Raw genomic sequence first — 27490 nt, forward strand, 5'->3', positions numbered from 1 at the left:
ATTAGTGACTACTACCACTTAGCTTTCCTCTTGTGAAAAACTCATATATATATATATATATATATATATATATATATATATATATATATATATATATATATATATATATATATATATAAATATAAAACCAATAAGATGAACTGAAATCTAAATATATTTGTATATATGTACACACACACACACACACACACACACACATATATATATATATATATATATATATATATATATATATATATATATATATATATATATATATGATGAGAACTGGGAAAAGGGAAACTGGATATAAGTGGAGATTTGTGGAAGATAAAGCTCTGGAAAGACATAAATAACAGAATTCAGAATTCAACAGAGGCCTTTGCATCAGGAAGTACTGGAGGCGATATAAATATACTGTTATCACACTGACAATTGATTTATATATGGCCATGTGCCACGGGAAAAATGAAGTACTGGGTGTAAATCCTGACTGGTTTTGTCTTTATATCTAGAAAATTTCAAAAAAACTTATATATATTGGGAGGAATCTGCGATATATATGCTAGGAAATCTGTACGAACGAACCTACAGACCGCTGGAGACCAAATATTCAATGTTGACAGGTGGGAAAAGTTGTATACTCATTAGTGACTAAGGTCAAATGCTCTCTTGACAAATTCGCTTATTTCTGTCGGTGGCTTCACGGCTTTTCCTTGTCCACTGCCAACCACCCTATTTAGAATCTACCGGTATACAATTTACATATTTCTTCTGAATTCAATGGATCGATTTTATACATCTCTTGACTCATACCCATATCCTGACAAAGCTTACTCTTATAAAACTAGACTATGATGTTTCTTTCCAGTACATTTTTGGAATAAACTGTCTTTTTTGCCCTTGCCCAATTGATTGTATGACTTTTTCACTAACATGTACAAAAATTCTCCTGTTCACCTGGTCATCTGTCATACGTTTATTATGCTGTTTTAATATTTTTTCCAATGGTTTTCCAGTTTGACCAATACAAAGGTTGTTACAGGACTTACATGGACCTGATATATCCTTTACTATTGCCGGGAGAGTTCTTTATAAGTGCTTTCTTCATTGTATTATTATTCTTGAATGCTGTACTAACTCCACATTTTTATAAGTGGGTGGGGAATATCTTTGAAATTACTGCCGTATGATAGTACAAACAGGTTTTTTGTGTTATAAGTTTCTGTGGTTCTACTGTAAAGTCTTTTTTTACTCTCTTAATGAAATTTTAATACGTAACTAATGTCATGTTTAATACAGAATCAGGACATTTTAATTTGTTGTCAGTATTCCAAATTATATCTATTTCATCATCGATGGATTCAGGGCTACAGAGAAATAATGTGCTTAAAAACAAGTTCAGAGACATATCTGGTAGGTGCGGTATGCCTGTTTGTGTCATGTTGGACAATGATCTCCAGTTTATAGCAGAGTAATGAACCAAGTTTGCCAGTGAGTATGGCCTTGACTATCATTTCTAGTCTAACAAAATAATAGAGAATTCTGTGCAGACAGTGAAAGCCACCATAAAGCAGCCAGACCCAATCCGAGACTTAATGATCTGTCATTCTATGGTATGCCTCCATGCCAGATTCAGTCCCACAGAGCTGATCGTGAGTAGAGAAATTCACACTACATTGCTCATGCTTAGCAGACGTTTAGAGCCAAAGTGGATAAGTCACTAGATTTACAACACAATTGTGAAAACGCTATGGCTGCAAATAAGTATCATCGTAACAGATGCCACACAGAGCAGTCTCTTGTTCCCTTAGTGGAGGGCAGAGGGTGCTGGTGAGAACTAACGACGATATAGTGTAAAAAGATAGATTTATGTTTCTCAAGCCCTCTGTGATTTAGAAAAAAATCTTGTTCAGTTTATGTGAAGACCGACCACAGCTTTTCCTTTTTTTTTTTTTTATTAGCACGTGGCATATTTGATACTGGAGGGATCTTTCCTTTATTTTCTATCCTGCTAGCCAACAAGGACACTAGCAGTATAGAAGATTTTTACATCAATATAATTATTGCCGCATGTGCTTCCCTTGAGTTATTTTCTTTAACATTCTTAGATTTAATTTGATGAAATTCAGCAAGAATGAAGAAAAGTCAAGTAAAAGGCTAAGAAGTGGGTGCAGCTAAGGTCTGAAGGGAGCTACAAAAACCCTTTAGTAAAGTCTACAGTGCACCAAGTGAGGTGCTCTGATGGCAATGCCAACCCACCCTTTCCTCGTTGGGTTTATATTTTTATAGAACATTGACTTCTAGATGTTTTAAGTTTCAAAATGTTTTTCCCTTTGCAGGAAACTCACATTCCTTCACATCTTATCAAGCTGAGAGAGCCGTTGGATAGAGGATGAGGCCAGTGAAGAAGATTTTCTATGGCCTTCCAGTGAGCGTCTTTTTCGTTTCTTTGTACAGTTTCAGCCGGGGAGGCAATTTCTTTGGTGAAGCCAAAGATGGCTTCCCTCACACTCTCGCCTCAGACAGCTCCGCTTCGGCAATGATACACATCACTGACGAAACGCTGGAGCGTGGGTCTATCATCGTCGAGCACCAGCCCCTACAGACAAGGAAGTCACGAGTGTTCTTTGCATCTGGGACCCAGATCAAACCTGTACAATACGTCAATAGGTTCGTATATAGTAGTTTTCCCGCTCTCTTATCATTACCTTCTGTACTTGTCTTCTTTGCAAGGATCTCTGCGTGACTTCAGTCATTTAGGTAGTGTGGATTTTGCTTCAGCTACGAGTATGCTACTGATACTGAACAGTAGAGAAATTAGACTTACATTGTTTGGCATATTTTCCATCGTAAGTGGATTTAGATGTATTGTAACCGAAAGGAACTCTATCGACGATTGTGTCTGATGAAACTGATCAATCTTTCATTGTCAAAGGTAATTGATTTTCTGATATATTACGTGTCATATTACTATGTTCTTGTGTTTACAGATTAATAACGGTTATGCAGACATTACGATGGTCTTATATCTGTAATTACATCTTAATTCCATGCCAGAATTCGTACTAAATTGTGGTAATTTAGTTTGTGATGGTTTTGCAATTGTAGATACATTTATCTTCGCTCTCATGATAAAAAAAAAAGAAATTTGTACCTATTCGTAAAGAGAGCACAGGGCACCCTTCGCCAGAGACAACACTTAACACTGCAGCTTTATACAACAGTATCTATTTCGGTGGTACTTTGGCTTGTTATCTACACTGAGGGGCTAGTACTAAACGCGGCGTCCCAATAAGCTTCCGCCGTGTATAGTACTAGCGCCTCGGAGATGAACGTGAAAACATGAGCATAATAACATATATATAATATAAAATATAATTAAATTATAATTTTTTTTAGCTATATTCTAGCGATTGACAGTGTAGATCACATACCAATGTAGATTCATGAAGTGTATATAACATGCCAAAGTGGCACCATCTATTTCTTATGAACCTATTTTTAATAAAAAAAAAAATATATAGCATAAACCACTTACTGACAACTAAAAACTGACTCTCCAGAACGCTGCCTAATCCAGCGCGTCTTTACAAAGAAGCAAATCCTCTGTGGGTGTCATGGGGCCCTAGGCTTCGGGAGGTCAGGGATTACTTCCGGTACCTCCGAACACCTCAGGTCAACTGCAGGAAACTGAAGAGAATGGGAGGGACGGTGCAGTGTGGCCGTTCTGGAGACGGTGAGGGCATGGATGGGCATAAGGTATTATTATTATTATTATTGCTGGAAGGAGGCAGACCCTCTCTTAAGCATGTCTTGTTAAAAAGGATGGCTGCCTTCGTGCGAATTGATCTTATATTGAGTTTTCTTAATTTTTCTTATAATTCTTGCACTTTAATATAGGTCGTTGTAGACCCATATGAACAAGCAAGAGAAGCGAATTGTAAGAAAAATTTAGAAAACTCGTTATAAGATCAGTTGATGCTACTACTAAAGCATGATATCTACCGAGCTATTTGCGACCTGCCAAAAATTAGGCTGCTTCCTGCCAAACAACCCATTTGAGGCCTATGGCAATGATGAGACGTAACTACCGAATGGCCTCATATATAACTATGCAAATTCCATGCTGAAATTCGTATGCAACTGAATTAAGGTAAAGAAAAAAATAAGAATAAAATTATATTGCCTGGCACGTAATGAGATAAATATTTGATGTTACCAAAGGTCCCGCACAGAGGATTATTTGTATAAGCCTACTGAAATTTTCCGTAATGTTTTTGCAAATTCCCGTTCAGGTTTTGAAGTCTAAAGAAAGCGTGATAAAGCTCAGTATCTGAACTCAGTATTAATCCATATGGATTTACGGTAAGGAGGTCACTTATCAGAAAATATTTAGCGGTAGCAAACTCGGCACATTTTCCCACACACCTCTGTCACCTTTCAGTGTCATTGCAAACAAACAAAATATCAGCTACAGTTCATGATTTCATGACATTTTAATGAATAAGTCTTATACTTCTATTATTACATTATTGATATCATGAGCCGTAACAGAGCAATGACTCGAGACCAGTGTAGTATCTGCAATATTGTATGAGGCCAGTTCAATATAGAAATCGTTGCGAGAGCTGCTTAGTCACGTAATCCTAACGACAGCTAGGAACTGTGACACGAGAGCCGGACGGTCACTTGCACCTTCGAACCTCTGAAAAAAAAAGTCTGTGAATATCAAGTTAAGGATTCTTTATAATTTAGTTTTTAGAATAAAAATGGAGCTACACTTGCTAAAGTTTGTAAATGTGAGCTCGTCTTTGAAGCTCGATGCGACAACTGAAAATAAGAAGTCAAAATTCCTTTCTGTTTTTTTTCCGTTCCAAGTACATCTGCATGGAGCCAGCCTTCATGCTCACGCAGAACCAGGGCGACGTGAGGGAGTGCCTCACACTCTCCTTCGGGACTCATTTCGAGACGTCTTTCGACGAGGCCATGGCAGACCTTCCTTGCGAAGTCCACATGTTCGACGTCCTCGACTACAGGCCGTTACTCGCTGCAGAGAACCCATATGTTTACTTCCACCAGGTAAGGCAGAGGTATTCCCAATGCTCGAGGTCGTTAAAGCCAGTAGAATGTTTCGCGGCATTTTTCGTTGCTTTTATAAGCTGGCTTCATGCTTGCTTAGGCTAATAAAAATAGACAGACGGCCTGTGATCGATTCAATTATTTAAAATGTTTGTTCAGTCGTGTGGTGTCACTGTTGACATTTTCTTGCATTTTTCGATAAGAGTTTGTATTACAACGAGTAGTGCTTCTTTGAGGGAAAGGGATTTCTTACCTATATTTTACAACAGAATCCAGCGACGTTTCAAGTCACTGATAGATGAAGGCATAAATCAGTGACTCGCCAGCATGGAACTGAGTAGCATGGGCAAACACACACACATATACACATACATACTCATATGTAAACATATATATATATATATATATATATATATATATATATATATATATATATATATATATATATATATATATATATATATATATATCAGCATACAGTGCTTGCCTTCCTTCAAGCATTATAGCCTAAATCATTTGTAAATTTATTCACTATACATATCCAGTTCCTATTACCTAATGCTTTAATAACGAATAGGCCATATACTCATATGTCCAGTGCATCGGTTACAAGTATTAAAATAAATACTCAAGCATACTATCTCAACATAGGTGAGATGCAATACCTGGTTTCATGAAGCATTTAAACGGTGTGATTCAGGACTGGCTCCTCTCCTGGCGCATCAGAATAGGAGGTTTCTTCCCCATAACATCGCGTATATACAAACCTCTGTCACCTCAGTCTTTCCTCCCTCTTATAGCACTCTGATGCACCAGGGAGTGTAGCTTCAGTCGGTCAGTAGAGACCACCTGTGAAGTAGGGAGGTCTTTGTTTCCACAACTGTGCTTCTTTGCATTCTTGTGCCTTTAATGAGTGTTACATATGTGTCATGGTACTAAAGCTTACAGATATTTTCAAATTGTCTTCGTCTAGAGTTCAGAAGGCAAGCATGAGCATTATGCAGGACTCAACTCTAACTGGGACTGCCTGAGGTTTCTAAACGTTGCAAAGTTGATTGTCCTTATCTGCTACTAGTACAGATACAGAATGAACTTTTTCTACTTTGGAAAGAATAAAAACTTACTTCAGACGCATACAAGGATAGGAAAGGCTGTTATCTTTTGCCCTAAGATGAAGTGACATAGAAATTTGTAGAAAAAATAAGAGGGTAGAATTCAGTTATAAACAAAACATACTTTTGAAATACAGGCACTAGCGTGTTTATAGAATCTATTGACTTTCAAATCTCGAAAATCCGTCCGAATTTTGCAACTCCCTCAAAGCAAGATGGCGTCAATCTTGGCCGTCACTGACACGAGTCGTCGTCTCTATTTATTCAACTCTATGACTCCGGTTATTGCCTTCAATCCGTCGACATCATAGAGAGAGAGAGAGAGAGAGAGAGAGATTCGATTGAATGAGAGAGGAAGAGAGAGAGATAGAGAAAGAGAGAGAATATTGCAGAAAAATTAAAGGAAATGATAAAATTCATCATATAAAAATTGAAATAGTTCAAGATTGCATCAAAGTAGAGAGAGATTAAAGAAAAATAAAGGAAATAATGAAATTCATCTGATAGAAACCGAAATAGTATCGGGCTGCGTCAAAATAGAGAGAGGGAGAGAGAGAGAGATTAAAGAAAAATTAAAGGAAATTATAAAATTCATCTGATAAAAAGTGAAATAGGTCTAGATTACATCAAAAAAGAGAGAGAGAGAGAGAGAGAGAGAGAGAGAGAGAGAGAGAGAGAGAGAGAAATGATAAAATTCATCTGATAAAAACTAATATAGTTACAGATTGCATCAAAATAGAAAGAAAGAGAGAGAGAGAGAGAGACGTTCTTGACATCGAGGGAAATGACTAAACGAAGAGCATCAAAGGCTTTCGGGAGAATGTCTCCGATAACTTGAGGAAGAAGTGAAAGGGAATGTTTGGGGCTTTACACCTGAAAGGAAGCGATAGAGTAGCCTCCTGGAGGAGTGAAATTATTATTATGCCTCGTGAGGGAACGGTTTCTTGGGCACCCAATGAACTATACAGGACGCCTGAACGACATCTCTCATTAGTACTAGGATTTAACATTAGGGTAAGTGCAATACGAGCTATACCAATGTACAGTATATGTATGTATGTATATGTATATATATATATATATATATATATATATATATATATATATATATATATATATATATATATTGAAGTGCCAGAAGAAATTGGCCAACGAAGTGGAGCCAATAGGCCTACACCTGGCAAGGCAGATAAGAAACCAACCAAGTTTGCCACAATAACTGCGAGAGGGAAATCAAGATGGATTGAGGAACTAAATTATAAAATACCCAGAAGGAAAAACTTGGTAAGGAAAAAGACGTTTTCCTATTAATCCACCAAGGAACATTTGCTTTCATATCAGCCTGTCCGATACACTTTCGAAAAAACGGGAAAGTGAACAAAAAAGAGGAAAAATGCCTGTTTGTTACCTCTACCGAGGGAACTCAAACCCAAGACCATGGAAGGCCATGGTACAATGGCTAGGGCACAGTCCAAGGTTGGATAACAATGTTTGCATTCAGAGTAATCTTCTCTTAGAAAGTTTGCCTACCATGTCTACAGGGTCCCTTCCACTCACTGGTTTGATTTCGGAGTGTCCTTCCCCCAGAAGCATTGCTTCAGAAGGTTAAAGAGTCTCTTCTACCCTAAGTCGTGTAGGCAGGGACGTCGCACCCTGAAGAATGTTGCAAAGGAAAACACATTAACCCTCGGAACTATATATAGATATATATGTATGTATATATATATCTTATATTTATATATATATATATATATATATATATATATATATATATATATATATATATATATATATATATATATATATATATATATATATATATATATATATATATATATATATATATATTTCTATCAAAGGGGCATCCAGGAAAAGGCATACGTATATCATATCACACTTTATTATTGCCGACGCCATTTAGCAATGTCACATTGCATCATCAAGGCTAAACTGAGCTAAAAAGAAGAGTGTCTTTTTAGCTTAGTTTAGCCTTGACAATGCAATGTGACATTGCTAAACAATAAACTGTGATATGATATACGTATGCCTTTTCCTAGATGGCCCCCTTGGTTGCAACTAAGAAGCCTACAGGTATATTACCTTTTTACACACACACACACACACACACACACACACACATATATATATATATATACATATGTGAGTATGTATGTATATATATATGTGTGTGTGAGCGTATGTATGAATGAATGAGCATGAATACGAGCCTTTATATAAGGTGAAATTCCATTGCTTTATTAATTCCATTTTGTATGCATAGATATGAGGCTCTTCACGATTTTATTCAATGGTTTATAAACCAGATTTAATGAGAGACACCAATAATTAAGTAATTTTAGGTCTGGTCAGTATTTTTAGAGTCTAGGCTCCGAGTCCATTTCTAGAAACATGTACAAGAGACAAATTCTTTTCCTCTGGAATCTTATTTCGCCTGAACTGAAGACTTCAACACTTTTCTCAAAACATATTTTGGAAATTTGTCTTTTTCTCCTTTTTTTTTATTCGTTTCCGTTAGAATCATTTATAGATCAGATTATTGTTTATAAAGGGAGTTCAAAACTTTGGACATGAAATTGTTAAAAATGTTTTTGAAGGACTAACTGGCCATCTACATGGCAAGGCCAGTACGATTAAGTCTGCTCTCGGGAACTGCAACAGCCACATTGAAACTGATGACACCATTCGGAAGGAAGAATTTCATATCCGAAAGAGTGAGGATTTAGAAAAGGAGTTATGGAAAGAGTGGTACTGTGTTGAAGAGCTTCTAAAACCTCTTGTTGATGCTCAGGAAATTGATAAGGATGCCTAAGAAGAAAAATAAAGATTAAGAAAAAAAAGAATATCGAACAACAGAAGGACTCCCTAGCTCGCAGAGAAAGAGAACTTGAAAAGAACAAAGGAAAAATACTCGAACTGGAAGAAGAAAAAAAATGTGAAGAGGTCTACACTGGCTATCTCGAGGAAAAGGTGAAGGCCCAAGAAGAGGAGAGAAAGAAGATGAGGAAAGAACTGGAAGGACGCCCGCGAGCCTCACACCAAGAAGGTCATGTTCCTTGAGTGAGAAATTGTGCTCTTGACAAGTCTTGGAAAAGAGGCCCAGAGGGATAATTTAGGTGTCCAGTCGAAGGTCCAGAAGTCGGACGATCGAACTCAATCTCTCCAACGGGACTTGGCTGAGAAGGAACCGCAAACTGTCTCGTCGAAGGAAAATCTCAACGACGAAAGAGGGGAAAAATGGGTTCGTTCGAGAAGAGGCCCAAGAGATGAAGAACTGCTCTGCCGATCTGGGATGTAGAAGGAAAAACCGGAGGAAGTCCAGACGAAGAAGAAAGAAAGCAGGAGGAAGAACCGACCCAAGTTAAGCAGGACTGTGGAGGATTCTGACTGACGTCCCGTTGACTCTGCTGCGTGTCTCCGGAGGTGCTGCTCCAAGGAAGCAGCCCCTGGGTCGGACTCTTCCCTTCAAGGCTGCCCTCATGAGACTGGCGAGCCTTGGGAGCTTTTGGGCCTCATCCTTGAAGTTCTTGGGTCCTCTCCATGCCTGCTTCCCCAGTCTGGCAGGATACCTGCCTTCCTCCAAGGAAGCAGCCTCTGAGTCGAACCCTTCCCTTCATGGCTGCCCTCAAGAGACTGGCGAGCCTTGGGGGCTTTTGGGCCATATCCTTGAAGTTCTTGGGCCCTCTCCAGACCCGCTTCCTCAGCCTGGCAGGATACCTGCCTTCCTCCGAGGAAGTAGCCTCTGGGTCGAACCCTTCCCCTTCAAGGCTGCCCTCATGAGACTGGCGAGCCTTGGGGGCTTTTGGGGCCCATCCTTGAGGGGCTTGGGCCGTCTCCAGGCCCGCTTCACCAGCCTGGCAGGATACCTGCCTTCCTCCGAGGAAGCAGCCTCTGGGTAGGACCCTTCCCTTCAAAGCTGCCCTCAAGAGACTGGCGAGCCTTTGGGGCTTTTGTGGCCCATCCTTGAGGGGCTTGGGCCGTCTCCAGGCCCGCTTCCTCAGCCTGGCAGGATACCTGCCTTCCTCCGAGGAAGCAGCCTCTGGGTCGGACCCTTCCCTTCAAGGTTGCCCTCAAGAGACTGGCGAGCCTTGGGGGCTTTTGTGGCCCATCCTTGAGGGGCTTGGGCCGTCTCCAGGCCCGCTTCCTCAGCCTGGCAGGATACCTGCCTTCCTCCGAGGAAGCAGCCTCTGGGTCGGACCCTTCCCTTCAAGGTTGCCCTCAAGAGACTGGCGAGCCTTGGGGGCTTTTGTGGCCCATCCTTGAAGTTCTTGGGCCCTCTCCAGGACCGCTTCCCCAACCTGGCAGGATACCTGCCTTCCACTGAGGAAGCAGCCTCTGGGTCGGACCCTTCCCTTCAAAGCTGTCCTCAAGAGACTGGCGGGCCTTGTGGGCTTTTGGGGCCCATCCTTGAGGGGCTTGGGCCGTCTCCAGGCCCGCTTCCCTAGCCTGGCAGGATACCTGCCTTCCTCCGGGGAAGCAGCCTCTGGGTCAGACCCTTCCCTTCACCATACTCTTTGCTTTCTCTAACCCAGCTTTTAAAATATGACACTTGCTCTCTCTGAAGACTTCCAGATGATTTGAAGCATCTCAGAGATTGTTCCTGGAGACTTTGGGGTTCAAAGCATACGCGAATGTCATTTCTCTCTTTCTTCCAGGAGCTGGAGTCTGAAGAGTTCCAAATTGTCTTCAAGGAAAATCCTAAAGGTTTTAGATCATTTTAACATTGCGTTAATCATTACTTAGAGCTATTTTTCTCTTTGCTTTAATGAGTTGTCTTCTATAATCTTATGGGATTCCCTCTTACTGGTAGTATATATAGATATCTCACGACGACGAGAGAAGACTTCTGGGTATTCATGAAGACGCCTTCACGACTCCAGGATCCTTTGAAGCAGTCTTCAGCTCCTGAAGCATTCCTGGAGAATCCAAAGGGGTTTCCAAAGGCTTCAGAACCTGGAGATCGTCTTGAAGCCTTGGAAGCCCCAGAAGCCTCCAGAATTTATCTCTAAGAATGTGGGCTTATTCATCTCCAAAAACGTGGGCTTCCCCAAAAGAAATCTTCAAAGCTTTTCGTCTCTGATTTCTTCTCCATAAAACTTTGTTCTTTAATATTGTGCAAGAAATCCAAAGGCCTGGAGATTGCCTTGTAGCCTTCGGAAGCCTCTAGAATTCCCAGAAACCTTCGGAATTCCCAGATTCCCTACTGTTACCATGGGGATGACAAGCATGATCCGGACAAGATCCACTTGGAACATAGAGGGTATATACCTGGAGTTGCGATCTCTATACCAGTACTACCTTCAGTGGTCTTCCACCAGGGTGCCGCTGCAAAGCCTTGTTGCCATCTTTAAAGGTCTGGTAACCTGCAAATTGAACAGGGACTTAGTGCGATTGTGAATTTTTTCATATCATTAACGCTTAATGAGTAAGTGTTTAGCGAATGTTTAGGGTTTAGTGAGTAAGTGTTTGGTGAATGTTTATCAGTAAGTGTTTAGTGAATGTTTAGTTTAGGGTTTAGTGAATGTTTTGCGAATGTTAGTGAATGTTTAGTGTGCAAGCATTCAGTGAATGTTTAGTGAGTGTTTAGGGTTTAGTGAATGTTTAGTGTGTAAGTATTCAGTGGATGTTTAGTGAGTGTTTAGTGAATGTCTTGTGAATGTTAGTGTTTAGTGAGTGTTTAGGGTTTAGTGAAGGTTTAGTGCATGTCAGTATTTAGTGAATGTTTAGTGTGTAAGTATTCAGTGACTGTTTACTGTGTAAGTGTTCAGTTAATGTTTAGTGAGTGTTTAGGATTTAGTGAATGTTTTGTGAATGTTAGTGTATAGTGAATGTTTAGTGTGTAAGCATTCAGTGAATGTTTAGTGTGTGTTTAATGAGTACTTAGTGTTTAGTGTTTAGGGTTTAGTGAATATTTTGTGAATGTTAGTGTTTAGTGAATGTTTAGTAGTATTCAGTGAATGTTTAATGAGTGTTTAGAGAATGTCTAGTGCAAATTAGTGTTTAGTGAATGTTTAGTGTGTGTTTAGTGATTTTAATGAGTGATTAGTGAATGTTCATTGACTGTTAAGTGTTTAATTAGTGTTTAGGGATTTAATGAACATTTAGTGTTTAGTAAGTGTTTAGTACTTTAATGAGTGTTATGGATTTAGTGAGTGTTTCTTGTACAGTGAGTGCTTAGTGAATGTTTATTGAATGTTTAGTGTATAGTGAGTACTTAGTGAATGTTTAGTGTATAGTGAGTGCTTAGTGATTGTTTACTGAGTGTTTTGGGTACAGTGAGTATTTAGTGAGTGCTTAGTATTTTAAGAGTGTTTAGTGAGCGTTTAGTGTATAGTGAGTGCCTAGTGAGTGTTGAGTATTCAGTGAGTGTTTAGTGTTATTGAGTGTGAGCGTAGTAAGTGTGAGTGTATAGTAAATATGTATGTTTAGTGTGAGAGTGTATAGTAAGCGTAATTGTTTAGCAAGTGTAAGTGTATTGTGAATGTTAGTGTGTGCTTAGTTGTTGCAAGGCAATTTTTCTTTATGAAATTGGGTCAAGTAATAATAATAATAATAATAATAATAATAATAATAATAATAATAATAATAATAATAATCGTAAAAATGATATTGATAGTAATAATAAGATAATGATATTAGTAAAAAAGATAAAAAATAATAATAATAAAAATTATATAATAGTGATACGTTTTGCAAGGAACACTGAACCGAGATTATCGATGGCAAAAGTCGTGCAGAAAAACCTTGGACCGACCAAAGATAGAAGGAATGAAGATGGGCAACAAAAATCATTGAATGGGAGTAGCAAACCTTTGGAAGGGGTGCGGGACGTTCTTATGGATTTCGCCGAGTCCACAGCCGACGAGGAGAAGGAAGAAGAGAGTTGGAACATACCTGGGCATGAGTACAAAAAAAACGGAAGCGCTTACTGCAAAGAAGACAAGCTCAAGAAAAAGAAAGTCAGGGCTATAAAGAGAAGGGGAGTGTGTTTTGAACGAAGACGGCGTAAGCCTCCTATCATTGGGGAGAGTGATGGAAGCACACTTAGGGCAGCTCAGCCTTTAAGGCATGTACATTTATTTGTGTCTAGGCTGCAACCTGACACGACTTCAGAAATGCTTCTTGGCCATGTTTCTTGCATAGCAGGTGTCACGACGGTGGAGTGTGAGCTGGTTGAACAAAATTCTCTCACTATCGATCTTTCAAAGTCATTATTAAAGAAATGCCTCAAAGTAGGGTTAAGGATTTGTACAAACCAGAAAGTTGGGGTAAGGATATTTTGGTCCGTCGTTGGTATGATTAATCTTCATTTTTATTCTCTTTATAAATGGATTTAAGCTTTACATCTTATAACTGTAGATCAGTAAGAAATTGCCATTTTGATGTAGCCGAATTAACTCATGTTTCTGACATAGTCTGTTTGCAGGAGACTTGGCTCCAGGTGCAGGAATCAGACTACCTGAATAGAATAAATTTTGAATTTGCATATTATGCAGTTTCCCCAGTTGATTTATCGAATGAGTTGTTAACTGGTCGTCCTTATGGGGGAATTGCTTTTCTGTACCGAAAGAGCCTTGCCTCCTGTATGCTGCGAGTAGACACCTCAAATGACAGACTAATTTGTATTGACGTGTCTATAGATGAAAATTGTATAAGGATTATCAATTGTTATCTTCCATACTCAGACGGACAAAATGATGCGGAATACATTGACTGTTTAGCAAAAATACACTGTCTTATGTCAGATCACCCAAATGGGGAGGTTTTTGTGGTTGGTGATTTTAACGCTCACCCTGAATCACGCTTTGGTAACGAGCTGAAAGACTTCTGCACCCATTACGATTATTGTATTGGTGATGTTGCTGTGATGCCCTCCGACACTTACACTTGGGTGAGTGATGCAACGGGCCATACCCGTTGGTTAGACCACCTTGTTTGCCCCCCTAGTCTTCTAACACACATTAGCAATATACGTGTGTTGCATTCCATTATTGGTTCAGACCATCGTCCCCTTTCATTTTCTTTGAAGGTCTCTCAACTACCTACGCTGGTACAGACGAATGATGGTAGTCAGACGAAGTTTTATCTCGGCGATCTACTGGCATACAGAGTTAAATCTGAAGAAGCTTTGAAAAACGTCGAGTTGCCTTTGGAAGCTCTGCAATGTAACACAAGACCATGTCAAAACGAAGATCATTATAGAGCTATTGAAAGATTTCTTTTGGACATAATTAGTGCACTTCAACAGTCGTCTGACTCTAAGGAGTCGAATCACAGAGGCTTCAACCATGTTCCTGGTTGGAACGACTTTGTAAAGGAATTCCATCATGAAGCACGGTATGACTATTTAGCATGGAAGGAATCTGGTAATCCAAGGGATGGATATTTCTATGATAAAATGAAATTTTCTAAAGCTCAATTCAAAGGGATGCTTAGATTTTGTAAGGAAAATGAAGAGGAAATTCGACCCAATAAAATTGCTACGAGTCTTAAAGGGAGTATGAAGAAGTTTTGGAGAGAAATAAATAAGAAAAGAAACCCCCAAACATTCTTGCCATACATAATAAATAATGTGAGTGGTTATGAAAACATTGCCGAGTTATGGAAAGAACATTATTCTGAGCTGTTTAATGATCCTACTCATCCTGTTCCAGACCCAGTGGAAAATCAGAGTCAGCGAGATGTTACAGGGACAAATGTCAATGAAATTTCGAATGCTTTGAATTCTCTGAACACTTCCAGTAGCCCTGGACATGACGGGCTGACCCTTCAGCACTTAACTGAGGCTCATCCGGTACTTAGAGTTTTACTAAGTTTATTCATTACTTCCTGTTTCTGTCATTCATACTTACCAAGAGCTCTTATTCTGGTTATACTCTCTCCTTTGATTAAAGATAAAAACGCGGACCACAGTGATATATCTAATTATAGACCGATTGCTCTAGCCACTGTTATCTCAAAAGTTTTGGAAGCGATTCTATTGGAGAGATGCAAAGAGTACCTATTGACAAGTGACAAACAGTTCGCTTACAAATCCCATCATGGAACTGAAATGCCAGTTCATATTCTTAAACACGTAACTGGGGAGTATAATGTTCGTAAAACACCTGTATTTGCTTGTTTCATTGATATGTCTAAAGCCTTTGATAAAGTGTCTCATAAGATGTTACTTGAAGTACTGTCAAAAAGAAATATTCCTTGCTATATTATTAAACTGCTTGGTGAATGGTATAAAAATCAGCAAATGATTGTCAAATGGGGCCATGTATTTTCGAGTGAATTCTCCACTTCATGTGGAGTGAGACAGGGAAGTTTACTTTCACCTTACCTGTTCAATGTATATATGGATGACCTCTCACAAAGACTGAGTCAAACTAAAGCGGGGTGTTATTTAAACAACATGATTTTAAACCATTTGCTGTACGCAGATGATATTGTTTTATTTGCTCCCTCGGTAGGTGGGCTACAACAGCTTGTAAACATTTGTCGTGATTTTATGTCCGATAGGCTTCTATTGTTAAATGTAAAGAAAACCAAATGTATTATTTTTTCTAAGAGTAAGATTTGCCCAAGTAATATATCATCTATTGTTGTTAACAATGCACGTATAAATTTTGTACCTGAAATAAAGTACCTAGGATATTATCTCACTGCTCAAAATTCGGACGATGCCCATGTAGAATATTTGTACAGAGGTCTATGTACGAGGGGCAATGTGATTTTAAGGAATTTTTCTAAATGTAGCGCTGATGTCAAGAAAATGCTTTTTACGAGTTTTTGTACAAGTTTTTATGGCATGTCTTTGGTTGTCAGAGCAAAACAACGGACTATGAATAAGCTGAGGGTATGCTACAACGATAGCCTTAGAAGACTCATGGGCATTCCGAGGTATGCAAACGCATCCGCTCTTTTTGTGGGTTTTGGTCAGCCATCTTTTCAGGAACTGAGACGCAAAACCATAACAAGCTATTTGCAAAGGCTGAAGAATTCTGAAAACTGTATTATGAAGAGGGTTGCCCACCCACTTTACTTGCATAATTCATTTATTTTCAAACACTGAAAAGGCCTCATTTATGCTTAGTGCATCTGGTGCGCTCTTTGTGTAAGAATACAGTATTTCTTTGTTTTGTTCTTATATGCTACATATGTATATGTCCTTTTAGTAGGAAGTATCACTTAGAGTCATTATCCTCACCTCATTCATATCATAATTTTTCACCTCTCTTTCGTAATAATTTCTCATAATTATTTTAAATTTTTATTCTTTTAAGGTTTGGAGGCTTTTTATGTATGTTTATATATGTATGTGTATGTGTTTATCTATGGCCATTTATGTCCGAAATAAAGATTTTGAATTTGAATTTGAATTTGAATAGTACTATGAACTGGATCGACACCTTTCAATATGGCCGCCCAAGGTCACACGCTCGGCAGGAGATCGCCACTCCACTGATTGACTCTATGGTAGACATTCGTAAACGTACTCTCTTAAAATTAAACATGCTTTTTTTTTTTAATTCGACATACCCAGACGATAGATAATACTTAACAATACCTAAGATGGGATAATAGTTACGATTTAGTGTTTCCTATGAAGTTGAAATTCAAACAACCATCATTCACAGAAGAGAGAGAATGGGACTGCGTCAATCTGTTATCATGTTATCATCTATTAATTAGGTACCTTATCTTCCTTTTCCTTAGAGCTTTCTCCTTATCAAATTAATGCAGCCAACGAAGCAAATGTATCTTTATTGATGTTAAGAACGTCTATATAGGGTGAATAGGGCAAAATAGTAGGGAAAATAGTGGCGTGAAGTATAAATCTTGAAATTGTGGCACTGCTGTTGACTTGTGTGAAAATGGTAGAATGAACCATTCACCCGTTACCTTGTCATGCGTTTGGACAAATTTACGGCTTTTGTTACATTCACACTTTTTGTTAATGTATTTTTGTTTTTATTCACAGGAGGGAATAGCAGCCGAAAGACGTATAGATGTCTACTCCAACACAAACGCAACTGCCCAGATGTTCACGTTGAGAGACCACGTGTCTAGGCTAAATCTTACCAACCGCCTTATCCATGTACTCAAGGTAAAATACCCATTCATTTTCACCATTTTCACCAAATACTAATACATCAAGAAGAGATGTAAATTACTTGCTCTTTTGTTCATTTAGCACTTAGCAAATAAACCATAGACGTCACACGAAAAGAAATGCAAATGTAAAAAAATACTTGAGGATCATTCCGACGATCTTGGTGAATGATTTTGGTCTTTGCATAGTGTTCAGATACTAGAATACTTTCACATAATTAAGTTTTCCTCGAATGTCAATTCCCATAAATTGGTGAAACTCATGATTTATGGGAAACCAGTTGTCAGTTCTATATCATGAAAACCCGATTAGATTATTTCATCACTGAACATTAGAAACTCCCACAAGACGAGATAGCGTGGGAGAAGGAAATGTGTTGCTTGTAATCTGTACAGCGTCTTGTGACACAGTATGCAACAGTATAACTCAATAATGAACAGTACATTAACAAAAGAAACTGGAACAAAATTAAACAATTTAAAGCAATATGGGACACAAATGCAAAAAATAAAGGTACAAATAAAAAGTAACACGTCACACTCGGGCCCTCCTTGTTACAATGAGAGAAACAATACTCAGAGCTTCATTAAAAAGATAGATCCCGCTTACTGATATTCCACTAACCAGTAATTACAGCAGCGGATGTTTCTCGTAATACTGATTGTACCCCCATTTCATTTGATGAGTTACGTAACCAATTATGGCATCATACTCTCCATATTGTCATTATCGATCATCTAAATTAATGGCCAAAGGAATACACGTATTTGCAAGGGGATTACACTTGGTTAAAGTCCCATACAGAGAATAAAGCTGATTCTATCTTTCTCTGTGGTTGCTGTCGTGATGTACAGGTATGTATATTCAGTCTAATCACAGCAATGATCACCACGTTTCTCATCAGAATCAACAGGCCTAGTGAGACTCTAACTCTCCAGCTCCAGAGGTCCTTTATTCCTCACACTGTTGGACTGTGGAACAGCCTCCCTGAGAATGTCGTGGAATTGGAACTTGAGACGTTCAAGTAAAAAATGCAATGGATTACTGCCCTAATACAATTCTACTTGTATTTTAAAAATTTACTTACATTTTTGTATATTTATTTACCAATTTGTTGATCTATGTTTTTCAAATAACTGAAGTGTTCTTTCTCTGTTTCCCATTACCTTCTGTTACTTCTTTCGAATGTGAATACAATATTCTTTGGAAGCTTGAATTTCAAGTCAGTGGCCCCTCTGGGCTTGTTCCATATGAATAGGGTTCATCTCCTGAATAATAATAATAATAATAATAATAATAATAATAATAATAATAATAATAATAATAATAATAATAATAATAATAATAAATAATAATAATAATAATAAATAAATAAATAAATAAAAATAAATAAATAAGTAGATAAAATGTATTATTTTGGTTTCGTTCTCTCTAGCGGAAAACCGCAGGCAGATGTCCCCAAGTTGCTTTCATCACAATTAGGGCCAAGTTACGTTATTCTTTGAACAGGAACTCATATATTCAGAGACCATGCTCATATCGTATGGTTACCCATGTGGAACCATCTGTAAATTTGGGAGTCCAGAGAAGGTGTCACTAACCACAGCACTAACTGGAAAACATTCCTACGAGCCCTTTCTCAGTACAGATACGAGCCTCTAAGCGGCAATGACGTCAGTATTGTGTCATTAAGGAAAATGTTTTAGTTCACACTACAGGTGGAAGAGAGCATGTTACTCAGCTAACTATCTTCTGGGCCACACCTGTGGTAATTTGATTTGGCCGAAGTACATAATCGCTTTTCTCTCTCTTCCAAGATAGATTAATCCCATGATTACAATCGACCAAGAAAAGGAAGATGGGACGCTTCTCTAAAGATATGTTCACTGAAATTATATAATTCCTGATTGTTTACAAATAATTTTCCCCCTAAATTCCCAAGTAAACTTGTAACATCCAAAAGTTGATGAATCATAATTATTATCTCTATAACTGAAAGCATAAAGTAACGACTGTTCAGTTTGTGTGATTACAGGGTAGTTGTTATCTTGCAAGGCTGTAGGAAATGGTAATTATCTTAAACATTTAAAAACGGACTTTGTAATGTAGTTATGGTTCATTTTCAGAAGTCATTACAGAAAAAAAAAAAAATTGGAATGTTAGCTATGGGACTCACGAGTGGTTGTAAATCTTTAAAATTCAACAATCAAAAATGGACTTTGTAATGTGATTATGGTTCATTTTCAGAAATCATTACAAAAAATAAAACAGGTGGAATAGTTATGGAACTCATAAGTGGTTGGGCGGCATTATAATTCCGAATGAAGTTAGCTGTGGAAAGATACACATGTCATTAATATATAAACCTGCAAACCGTTAATTCTTAGAAAAACATAAGTTTTCTAAATGCCTTTACTGATAGTATATCAGAGACAAACAAACAAAAAAAAAAATGTGAGAAAGGCTTGAACAATTATTCCATTTAAAAGTTACTGCCTGAGACGCTAATAATGTTAGTTTTTTTTTATCCATTTCACATATCTCTCTCTCTCTCTTATTTTCCCACACCCTGATAACAGGTCGATATCGAAAACAGCGAGTGGGAAGTGTTTAAGAACATCGCTAACGACCCAATATTCAACGCTGTAGGACAGGTAAGTTAATTCAGAGTTTTCGACTTGAAAATATTATTTCTTTCCCATCTGCCGCTTAGTATAGTGAAAATGAAGTAAATTTTCCAGCATGAAGACTTGATTTTCGCGTCTTTTCCATATTTTATTCTCCATGCACCTGAGCTTGTCACAGACATCTTCAATGCTGAATCTACTAATCAGGATATGGAATACTCGTAAATAAACAAACATACTTGAGGCTATTTTATATTCCGTACACAACACTGACTGCAAGTTACATAAGTCATATGAATTTCTGATGATATATCGAACGTATAAACTGCAAAGTAAGAGATGGCGTCATCTTTTGCATAAATTAAAAAATAAAGGCCCCAGATCGTTTTACTTGGTTCTCTCGCATGTCAGTTCCATTCTTCTTCTTTGATCTGTCTTGATTCTGAGATCTCACCAGACAATCGACTGTTCTGCAGTTACAATTTTAATTTAACCTACACATACATCTCACCTCTAGAATAAGTACGTCTTTCAGACCTTTGGTTGGACAGAATTCAGAGGGTCCACATCAGGCCACTTATGCAATGGGAACTTCAGAAGTTCAAGCGAAGATGCAGTGCATTACTACCCTAATACCATTCCCCTTGTATTTTAATAATTTTACTTACGTTTTTATTTATTTATTTATTGATTTTTTAACTTATCTGGTTTTCTAATAACTGGTCTCTTTCTGTGTTTCCCATTACCTTTTGTTTCTTCTTTCGAATGAACAGCATATTCTTTGGAGGCTTGAATCTCAAATCAGTGGACTCTATGGGCTTGTCCCATATGAATAGGGTTCACCTTCTGAATAATATAATAATAATAATAATAATAATAATAATAATAATAATAATAATAATAATAATAATAATAATAATAATAATAAATATCACTTTTGACACCTTAGCACACTTACAGGCAAGACTTAGGCCCATACACTGGAAAATTTCTGTAAAAGAATTGCAAACTACATTACCTACCTCAACTGTCAGTTATAATCATTTACGAATGCATATGAGTTACATCTTTATTTAGTATTTATCTCTAAAAAAAAAAGTAATAGAATTTATTTTAAAACATATGAAAACTGTTTTTTTTAAACTTCATTTTGGCAGGTAGCCCTCGAGGTGCACACCTTAGACTTGGTGAAGAACCTCAACAAATCGTGGAGTAAAACTTTGCCGAAAGAGAAGTGGCTTCAGGTCATACAGGATAAATTTGATGTTCTCAGAGCTATAGAGGTCAGTACTGAATAAACTTATTAACTGAATGGTTTCATAATAAAACTCTGTACAGTTTTGTGATAAGAATGATTACGGGAAGTTTCATATTCAGAGCTATATATTCTAAAATCAGAAATTGTTGGCAGCACAACAGACTTCTGTTTACATGTCTAAAGGCCTGTCCACACCAGGACACATTGTTTGGAAACAAAGTTTGCAAACAGTTTGCGAACAATTTCTTGGAAACTTGCAAACAGTTTGTAAACTGTTTGCAAACAGTTGCCAAACTGTCTGCAGACTTTGTTTCCAAACAATGTTTCCTAGTGTGGACAGTCCTCTACGGTACACCCTCAGCCAAATTGTGCTAGTAAATAGCAATTGTCAATAAAAGTTTTTTAAAGACATTACTTGAAATGACCCTACAGTTTCTGCTTAAAAGGACTCAATTTTAACAGGACGAAGCTCATTCTGTTTCAAAAACTAATCAACCAGTCATACTTAAAGACATAAACGCGCATTTATCTTTGCTTTACTTAATTTGAATATTGCATATTGCACATTTTTGCCTTATTTTAGATATAAAGGACCCATGTCTTATCCCTTATCATAATAATAAATTTTCAGTTCTTTAATATACGGGGTCAGAATATTCAGTAAACTGTCATATGCACCTCAAAGAAGATTTATTCTAAGCTAAATGAATGTTTAAAAAAAAAAAGTTATCTTAGAATGAATGTTTAGAAAATTAGAAGTTATTTTTAAACATGACTAAAAGGGACCTACAGCTGGAATCCGTTATTTAAACAAAATGTACTTCACTGTATTTCACCAACAGAGTGACTGAGTCTGAAATCAATGGTCGTTATTTAACACAAAATGTACTCCGTATTTCACGTGACTGAGTAATGAATTTAACTTAGAAATGGATTTTCTTGGATTGGTTTAAGTAAAAATTATTAAATCAAAAACTGTCCAGGTAAAGTAAATGTTTAATGAATCTCATCTTTATTATGAAAAGTCTTTGCTTAGTACAGTATACTAACAGACGGCTGATGGGAATTATTTATACGCAAACCTGCTATAACCTGAATCATTAGCAAAACAAGCAAAATATGCGCCGAAGTTTCTTTAGTGCAATCGAGTTCTCCGTACAGCGTATAATGCTGTATGAAACTTTCAACCACAGCCCATGAAACTCAGCCACGGTCCGGTTGTGGCCTGTGTTGTTGGTACCTATAGAGGTGCCAGAAGTACGATTATGGCTAAATTTAACCTTAAATAAAATAAAAACTACTGAGGATAGAGGGCTGCAATTTGGTATGTTAGATGATTGGAGGGTGGATGATCAACATACCAGTTTGCAGCCCTCTAGCCTCAGTAGCTTTTAAGATCTGAGGGCGGACAGAAAAAGTGCGGACGGACAGACAAAGCCGTCACAACAGTTTTGTTTAACAGAAAACTAAAAGTCTTTTACCTGTCTACATAATTCACAAGGAGTTTAAAAGACGAAATTCTCGTTCTGCCATTTGAAATTGAAAGACCATTTTTAATAAAAGAAAAAAAAAATAAATAACTTTCTAATTTTCAGGCTCGTGGTTTTCGACGCGTACTGTACTGGGACAACTACCAGAAGGATTACCCCTATTTCGACGACAGCGGCGTTCGATACGAGACGTCTGGAGAAATACTCTACGTCAACACGAATTGGTACGATCCAGCCTTCAGGAGACGCCTCGCTGACCAGGGCTACAAGTTTCGTGATGCACTGGAGAGACAGTAGCGTGTATTGTGTTTTTGTTTGTAAATTACTTACATGCGAGAGGAACGAGTGATCGGTGAATTAGTGATGATGTGGTATTTGTTAGCTGTTCCTCAATCATTTGAATTATATGTATGTTAAGCTTTATGTAGTATTTAAACAGTAGTCTCACCGTATGGCCTTCTCACTTGGATAATATTCGTGGTGAGTTTTGTGCATTATTTGAACAGCCATCTCAGCATATGGACTCTGTATTGCTTGTCTGTTCTTTAAACGCACATTTTATAGATTCAATTAAAGTCCAACATTCTTTGCCTTATCGTGAGCAAGGTGTTATCTAGTAAGAGACAACTGGATTTTGACTACCTAACTTTATGCCTTGGTGGCCGGTAATGAAGTCACGGGAAAAAAAGTCAGTTTTGGCTAGGAAAAAAGTCACGTTAATTTATGGTGGCCGGTAATAAAGTCAAAGGAAAAGAAGTCACAGTTTTGTCTAGGAAAAACGTCACAGGAAAAAAGTCACGTTAATTTATGGTGGCCGGGAATAAAGTCAAAGGAAAAAAGTCACGTTAATTTATGATGGCCGGTAATGAAGTCACAGGAAAAAAGTCACAGTTTTGGCTAGGAAAAAGTCACAGGAAAAAAGTCACGTTAATTTACGGTGGCCGGTAATAAAGTCACAGAAAAAGTCAGTTTTGGCTAGGAAAAAGTCACAGAAAGAAAGTCACGTTAATTTATGGTGGCCGGTAATAAAGTCACAGGAAAAAAAGTCACAGTTTTGGCTAGGAAAAAAGTCACAGGAAAAAAGTCACCTTAATTTATGGTGGCCGGTAATAAAGTCACAGGAAAAGTCAGTTTTGGCTAGGAAAAAAGTCACAGGAAAAAGTCACGTTAATTTATGGTGGTAGATAATAAACTCACAGGAAAAAAAGTCAGTTTTGGCTAGGAGAAAAGTCACTTTAATTTATTGTGGCCGGCAATAAAGTCACAGTTTTGGCTAGGAAAAAAGTCACGTTAATTTATGGTGGCCGGTAATAAAGTCAGGAAAAAAGTCAGTTTTGGAAAGGAAAAAATTCACGGGAAAAAAGTCACGCTAATTTATGGTGGGCGGTAGTAAAGTCACGGGAAAAAACGTCAGTTTTGGCTAGGGGAAAAAGTCACAGGAAAAAAAGTCACAGTTTTGCTAGGAAAAATGGTCACGGGAAAAAAGTCACGTTAATTTTGTAGTGGCAGGTAATAAAGTCACAGGAAAAAAGTCAGTTTTGGCTAGGAAAAAAAGTCACAGGAAAAAAGTCAGTTTTGGCTAGGAAAAAAGTCACAGGAAAAAAGTCACGTTAATTTATGGTGGCCGGTAATAAAGTCAGAAAAAAGTCAGTTTTGGCTAGGATAAAAGTCACAGGAAAAAAGTCACAGTTTTGGCTAGGAAAAAAAGTCACGTTAATTTTTTAGTGGCCGGTAATAAAGTCACAGGAAAAAAGTCAGTTTTGGCTAGGAAAAAAAGTAACGGGAAAAAAGTCACATTAATTTATGGTGGCCGGTAATAAAGTCACAGAAAAAAGTCAGTTTTCGCTAGGAAAAAAGTAACGGGAAAAAAGTCACATTAATTCATGGTGGCCGGCAATAAAGTCACAGAAAAAAAGTCAGTTTTGGCTAGAAAAAAAAGTCACAGGAAAAAAGGCACGTTAATTTATGGTGGCCTATAGTAGTGTCACAGGAAAAAATTCAGTTTTGGCTAAGAAAAAAAGTAACAGGGAAAAAAGTCACGTTAATTTATGGTGGCCGGTAATAAAGTCACAGGAAAAAAGTCACAGTTTTGGCTAGGAAAAAAGTCACAGGAAAAATGTCACGTTAATTTATGGTGGCCTGTAATAAAGTCACAGGAAAACAGTAACAATTTTGGCTAGGAAAAAAAGTCACAGGAAAAAAAGTCAGTTTTGGCCAGGAATAAAGTCACGTTAATTTATGGTGGCCGGTAATAAAGTCACAGGGAAAAATCCACTAAGTTTCTTTGGGGTCATTATCTTTATGATATTTACAGTCTTTTGTTTATGTTTTTACGGTCATCCCCAACGGGCTTGTACTAAACACGCCGCAAAGGTGGAGGATACATACCGGGTTAAAACACTTGGAAAGATTAACGTGACTTTTTTTTCTGACTCTTTTACCTGTGGCTTTTTTTTTTTTACCTGGATACGATGCCTTTGCTATAATTCATCCTCTGCTATGACAATTTTTCTTGGAGATTTTATACTAGATAATAACCACAGTTCGTGCACAGCTGTCTCAAGATCAATCATTATTATTGCTCAGTATTAGCTACTAATCTCTAGCGGTTGCAAGCAATTAGAGTTGCTTCTCGGTCCTCTCGAACGGCAGATAGTGAGACATTGCATCTTCCATACAAAGAATTATATTGAAAGGACATGGTGATTATTTCAGACCTTCCCACAAAGAACAAATATTAAAGAAGTCGCTCCTTTGAGGTTTGAACTTCATTCTCGCCCATATACCTCAGAAATATTGTCAAACAGGTCAGCAAGTATCTTTGGTGCTTTTCATTTCCTGAAAAATTAAACATAGGTTAAATGCGATTTCGTAGAATAGCAAGTTCTATCTACTTTGATATTCATTTTGATTTCTGAAAATGTCCCCTTTTGATGCTGATTAATTTTTTATCTGCATATTTTGACCAGTGACTGAATCTGCTTAGTTTGATCGGTGCTACTTTGGCTTGTTATCTGCGCGTCACCTACTCCGAGGTGCTAGTACTAAAACACCGTATGGTAAATGTAAAGTAGACTGCGGCACGAAGATATCGTTTATTAATATAATTTGTCGACCACACAGTATTGAAATGGGTGCATATAATACTTTGATCCTCGAGGGGCTAGTACTAAACACGGGGTCCCAAGGAACCTCCGCCATGTTTAGTACTAGCACCTCGGAGTAGGTGACGCGTAGATAACAAGCCAAAGTAGCACCGATTGATCTTCGCACACGGAGATTTCTTAGCTGAGAAGTGTGAGTCCTCTGAGTGGGATATTGTCACGCTGAAATTCTCAATAACAGATCGATCGTTGTATTGACCCTCCTTATAAAAGATGTGAAGAGTATTCTTTAACGTAGTCCTTCCTTAGACCTATAGCGCTTCTCTCATGCACTGCATTCTCGTGTCCGTCACGGCTATCCTGCAACATTTACGTCAGTTGTAATGCATCCCTACTTGATTAACATCCTATAATAATATTACAGTTGCTGTTCCAGCCTGTCTACCACCACCTACACCAGTTCCTTGTCCGCACCTTTTTTTTTTTTTTTGTTATTCCCGTTTTTGGAAACCGTTACCTCTCCCGCCCAAAAATTATCCTCATTTCTTCCTCATTTCTCTGTTTTTCGAGTTTATTTCTCATCACTTGGGCTGTATTGTTTTCCTATTTTATCGTCAGGTCTTGCAAATCTTTCTTCGACTACTGTATAAGATCTTTGCGCCTTTTCCTTGAATTATTGATTCTTTAGAGCTGTCCAGTCTTGGATCCGTGCCATCTACTTGAAGTCACTCATTGTCAGCGCCAGTCGACCATTGTTCACCTCGTCTCGAAAAGAACTGGGAAATATGCGCTTGGCTTTGATTGTTTGCTCTCTCTCTCTCTCTCTCTCTCTTCAGAGTCATCAGCACTTTGTTGTGCTTGTTTTTGGGCTTGTTTGTAAACCCTCTTCTCTCTTCTGTGCCATGCCTTTTGCCCAGTTAAGTCCCTCTGTAGCAATACGCGCAGCATTTCTCATGCTCATTTGATTTTCTTGCTGTTTGATTGATTACCGACCTGTATTATCTCTCCTTAGTCCTCGATTCTGATTTTTCCACCTTTGGTCGCTGTTGCTTCACGCGAGGAATCATAATTATTCTTTACATGAGCCGACTGACTTAAGAAGGATAACAAGGAAACCTTGCTACATAATATAATAATAAATATAATAATAATAATAATAATAATAATAATAATAATAATAATAATAAATCTTTATTTCTGCTCAGGGCCATATGCATGGGATATACAAAGTGGAGACACTACAATACACACAATCTAGATACAAACTGTCTTGCCAAATGCATATCACTAGACTCATGCCCCTTTAAATACCGTACCAGATTGCATACTCTCCCACTAAAAAGTACCCATAAACGTGTCACTTGTGTCAAACGAACACGTTATGATTCTGCCTCACGAAAGATGGAACCAAGGTACGAACGGCGCCTGAATTTTGACAATCAAAGGCCTCACGCAGACTTCGTCTGAGAACCGCAATCCACGCACGTGAAGTATTTAGCAAACAGAGCAAAGTTAGAAGACAGTGTTAAATCTCATTCTGAAATTGTCATTTAAAGAAAACAAGTAAAAAATGCGCCGAAGTTTCCTCAGTGAATCGAGTTTTCTTTGCAGCCGCTACAGCGGCATTCGGGTCGTTTCGGCCGTAAGCACGTTTACGTGCAAAATAGGCGCCGTGTTTAGTACCAGCCCCTTGGGGATGTACGTAAAACATGTGAAATA

At 37.9% G+C, this 27490-nt stretch overlaps 2 protein-coding genes across 2 annotated transcripts in view; one reads left to right on the plus strand and one right to left on the minus strand.

Moving 5' to 3' along the window:
* LOC136843853 (inversin-like) overlaps positions 1 to 27490 on the minus strand; it is a 649403-nt gene that overhangs the window by 348884 nt on the left and 273029 nt on the right. The gene's annotated exons all lie outside the window — the stretch shown is intronic.
* LOC136844295 (probable methyltransferase-like protein 24) lies at positions 2375 to 23747 on the plus strand. The gene is made up of 7 exons (XM_067113267.1): positions 2375 to 2652; positions 3546 to 3741; positions 4861 to 5061; positions 17161 to 17286; positions 19872 to 19946; positions 21077 to 21202; positions 22773 to 23747. The coding sequence occupies exons 1-7, from the start codon at positions 2375 to 2377 to the stop codon at positions 22962 to 22964; spliced, it is 1194 nt and encodes a 397-aa protein (XP_066969368.1). The 3' UTR covers positions 22965 to 23747.

Source organism: Macrobrachium rosenbergii, chromosome 12 (assembly GCF_040412425.1).
Source record: "Macrobrachium rosenbergii isolate ZJJX-2024 chromosome 12, ASM4041242v1, whole genome shotgun sequence".
Classification (NCBI taxonomy): Eukaryota; Metazoa; Arthropoda; class Malacostraca; order Decapoda; family Palaemonidae; genus Macrobrachium; species Macrobrachium rosenbergii.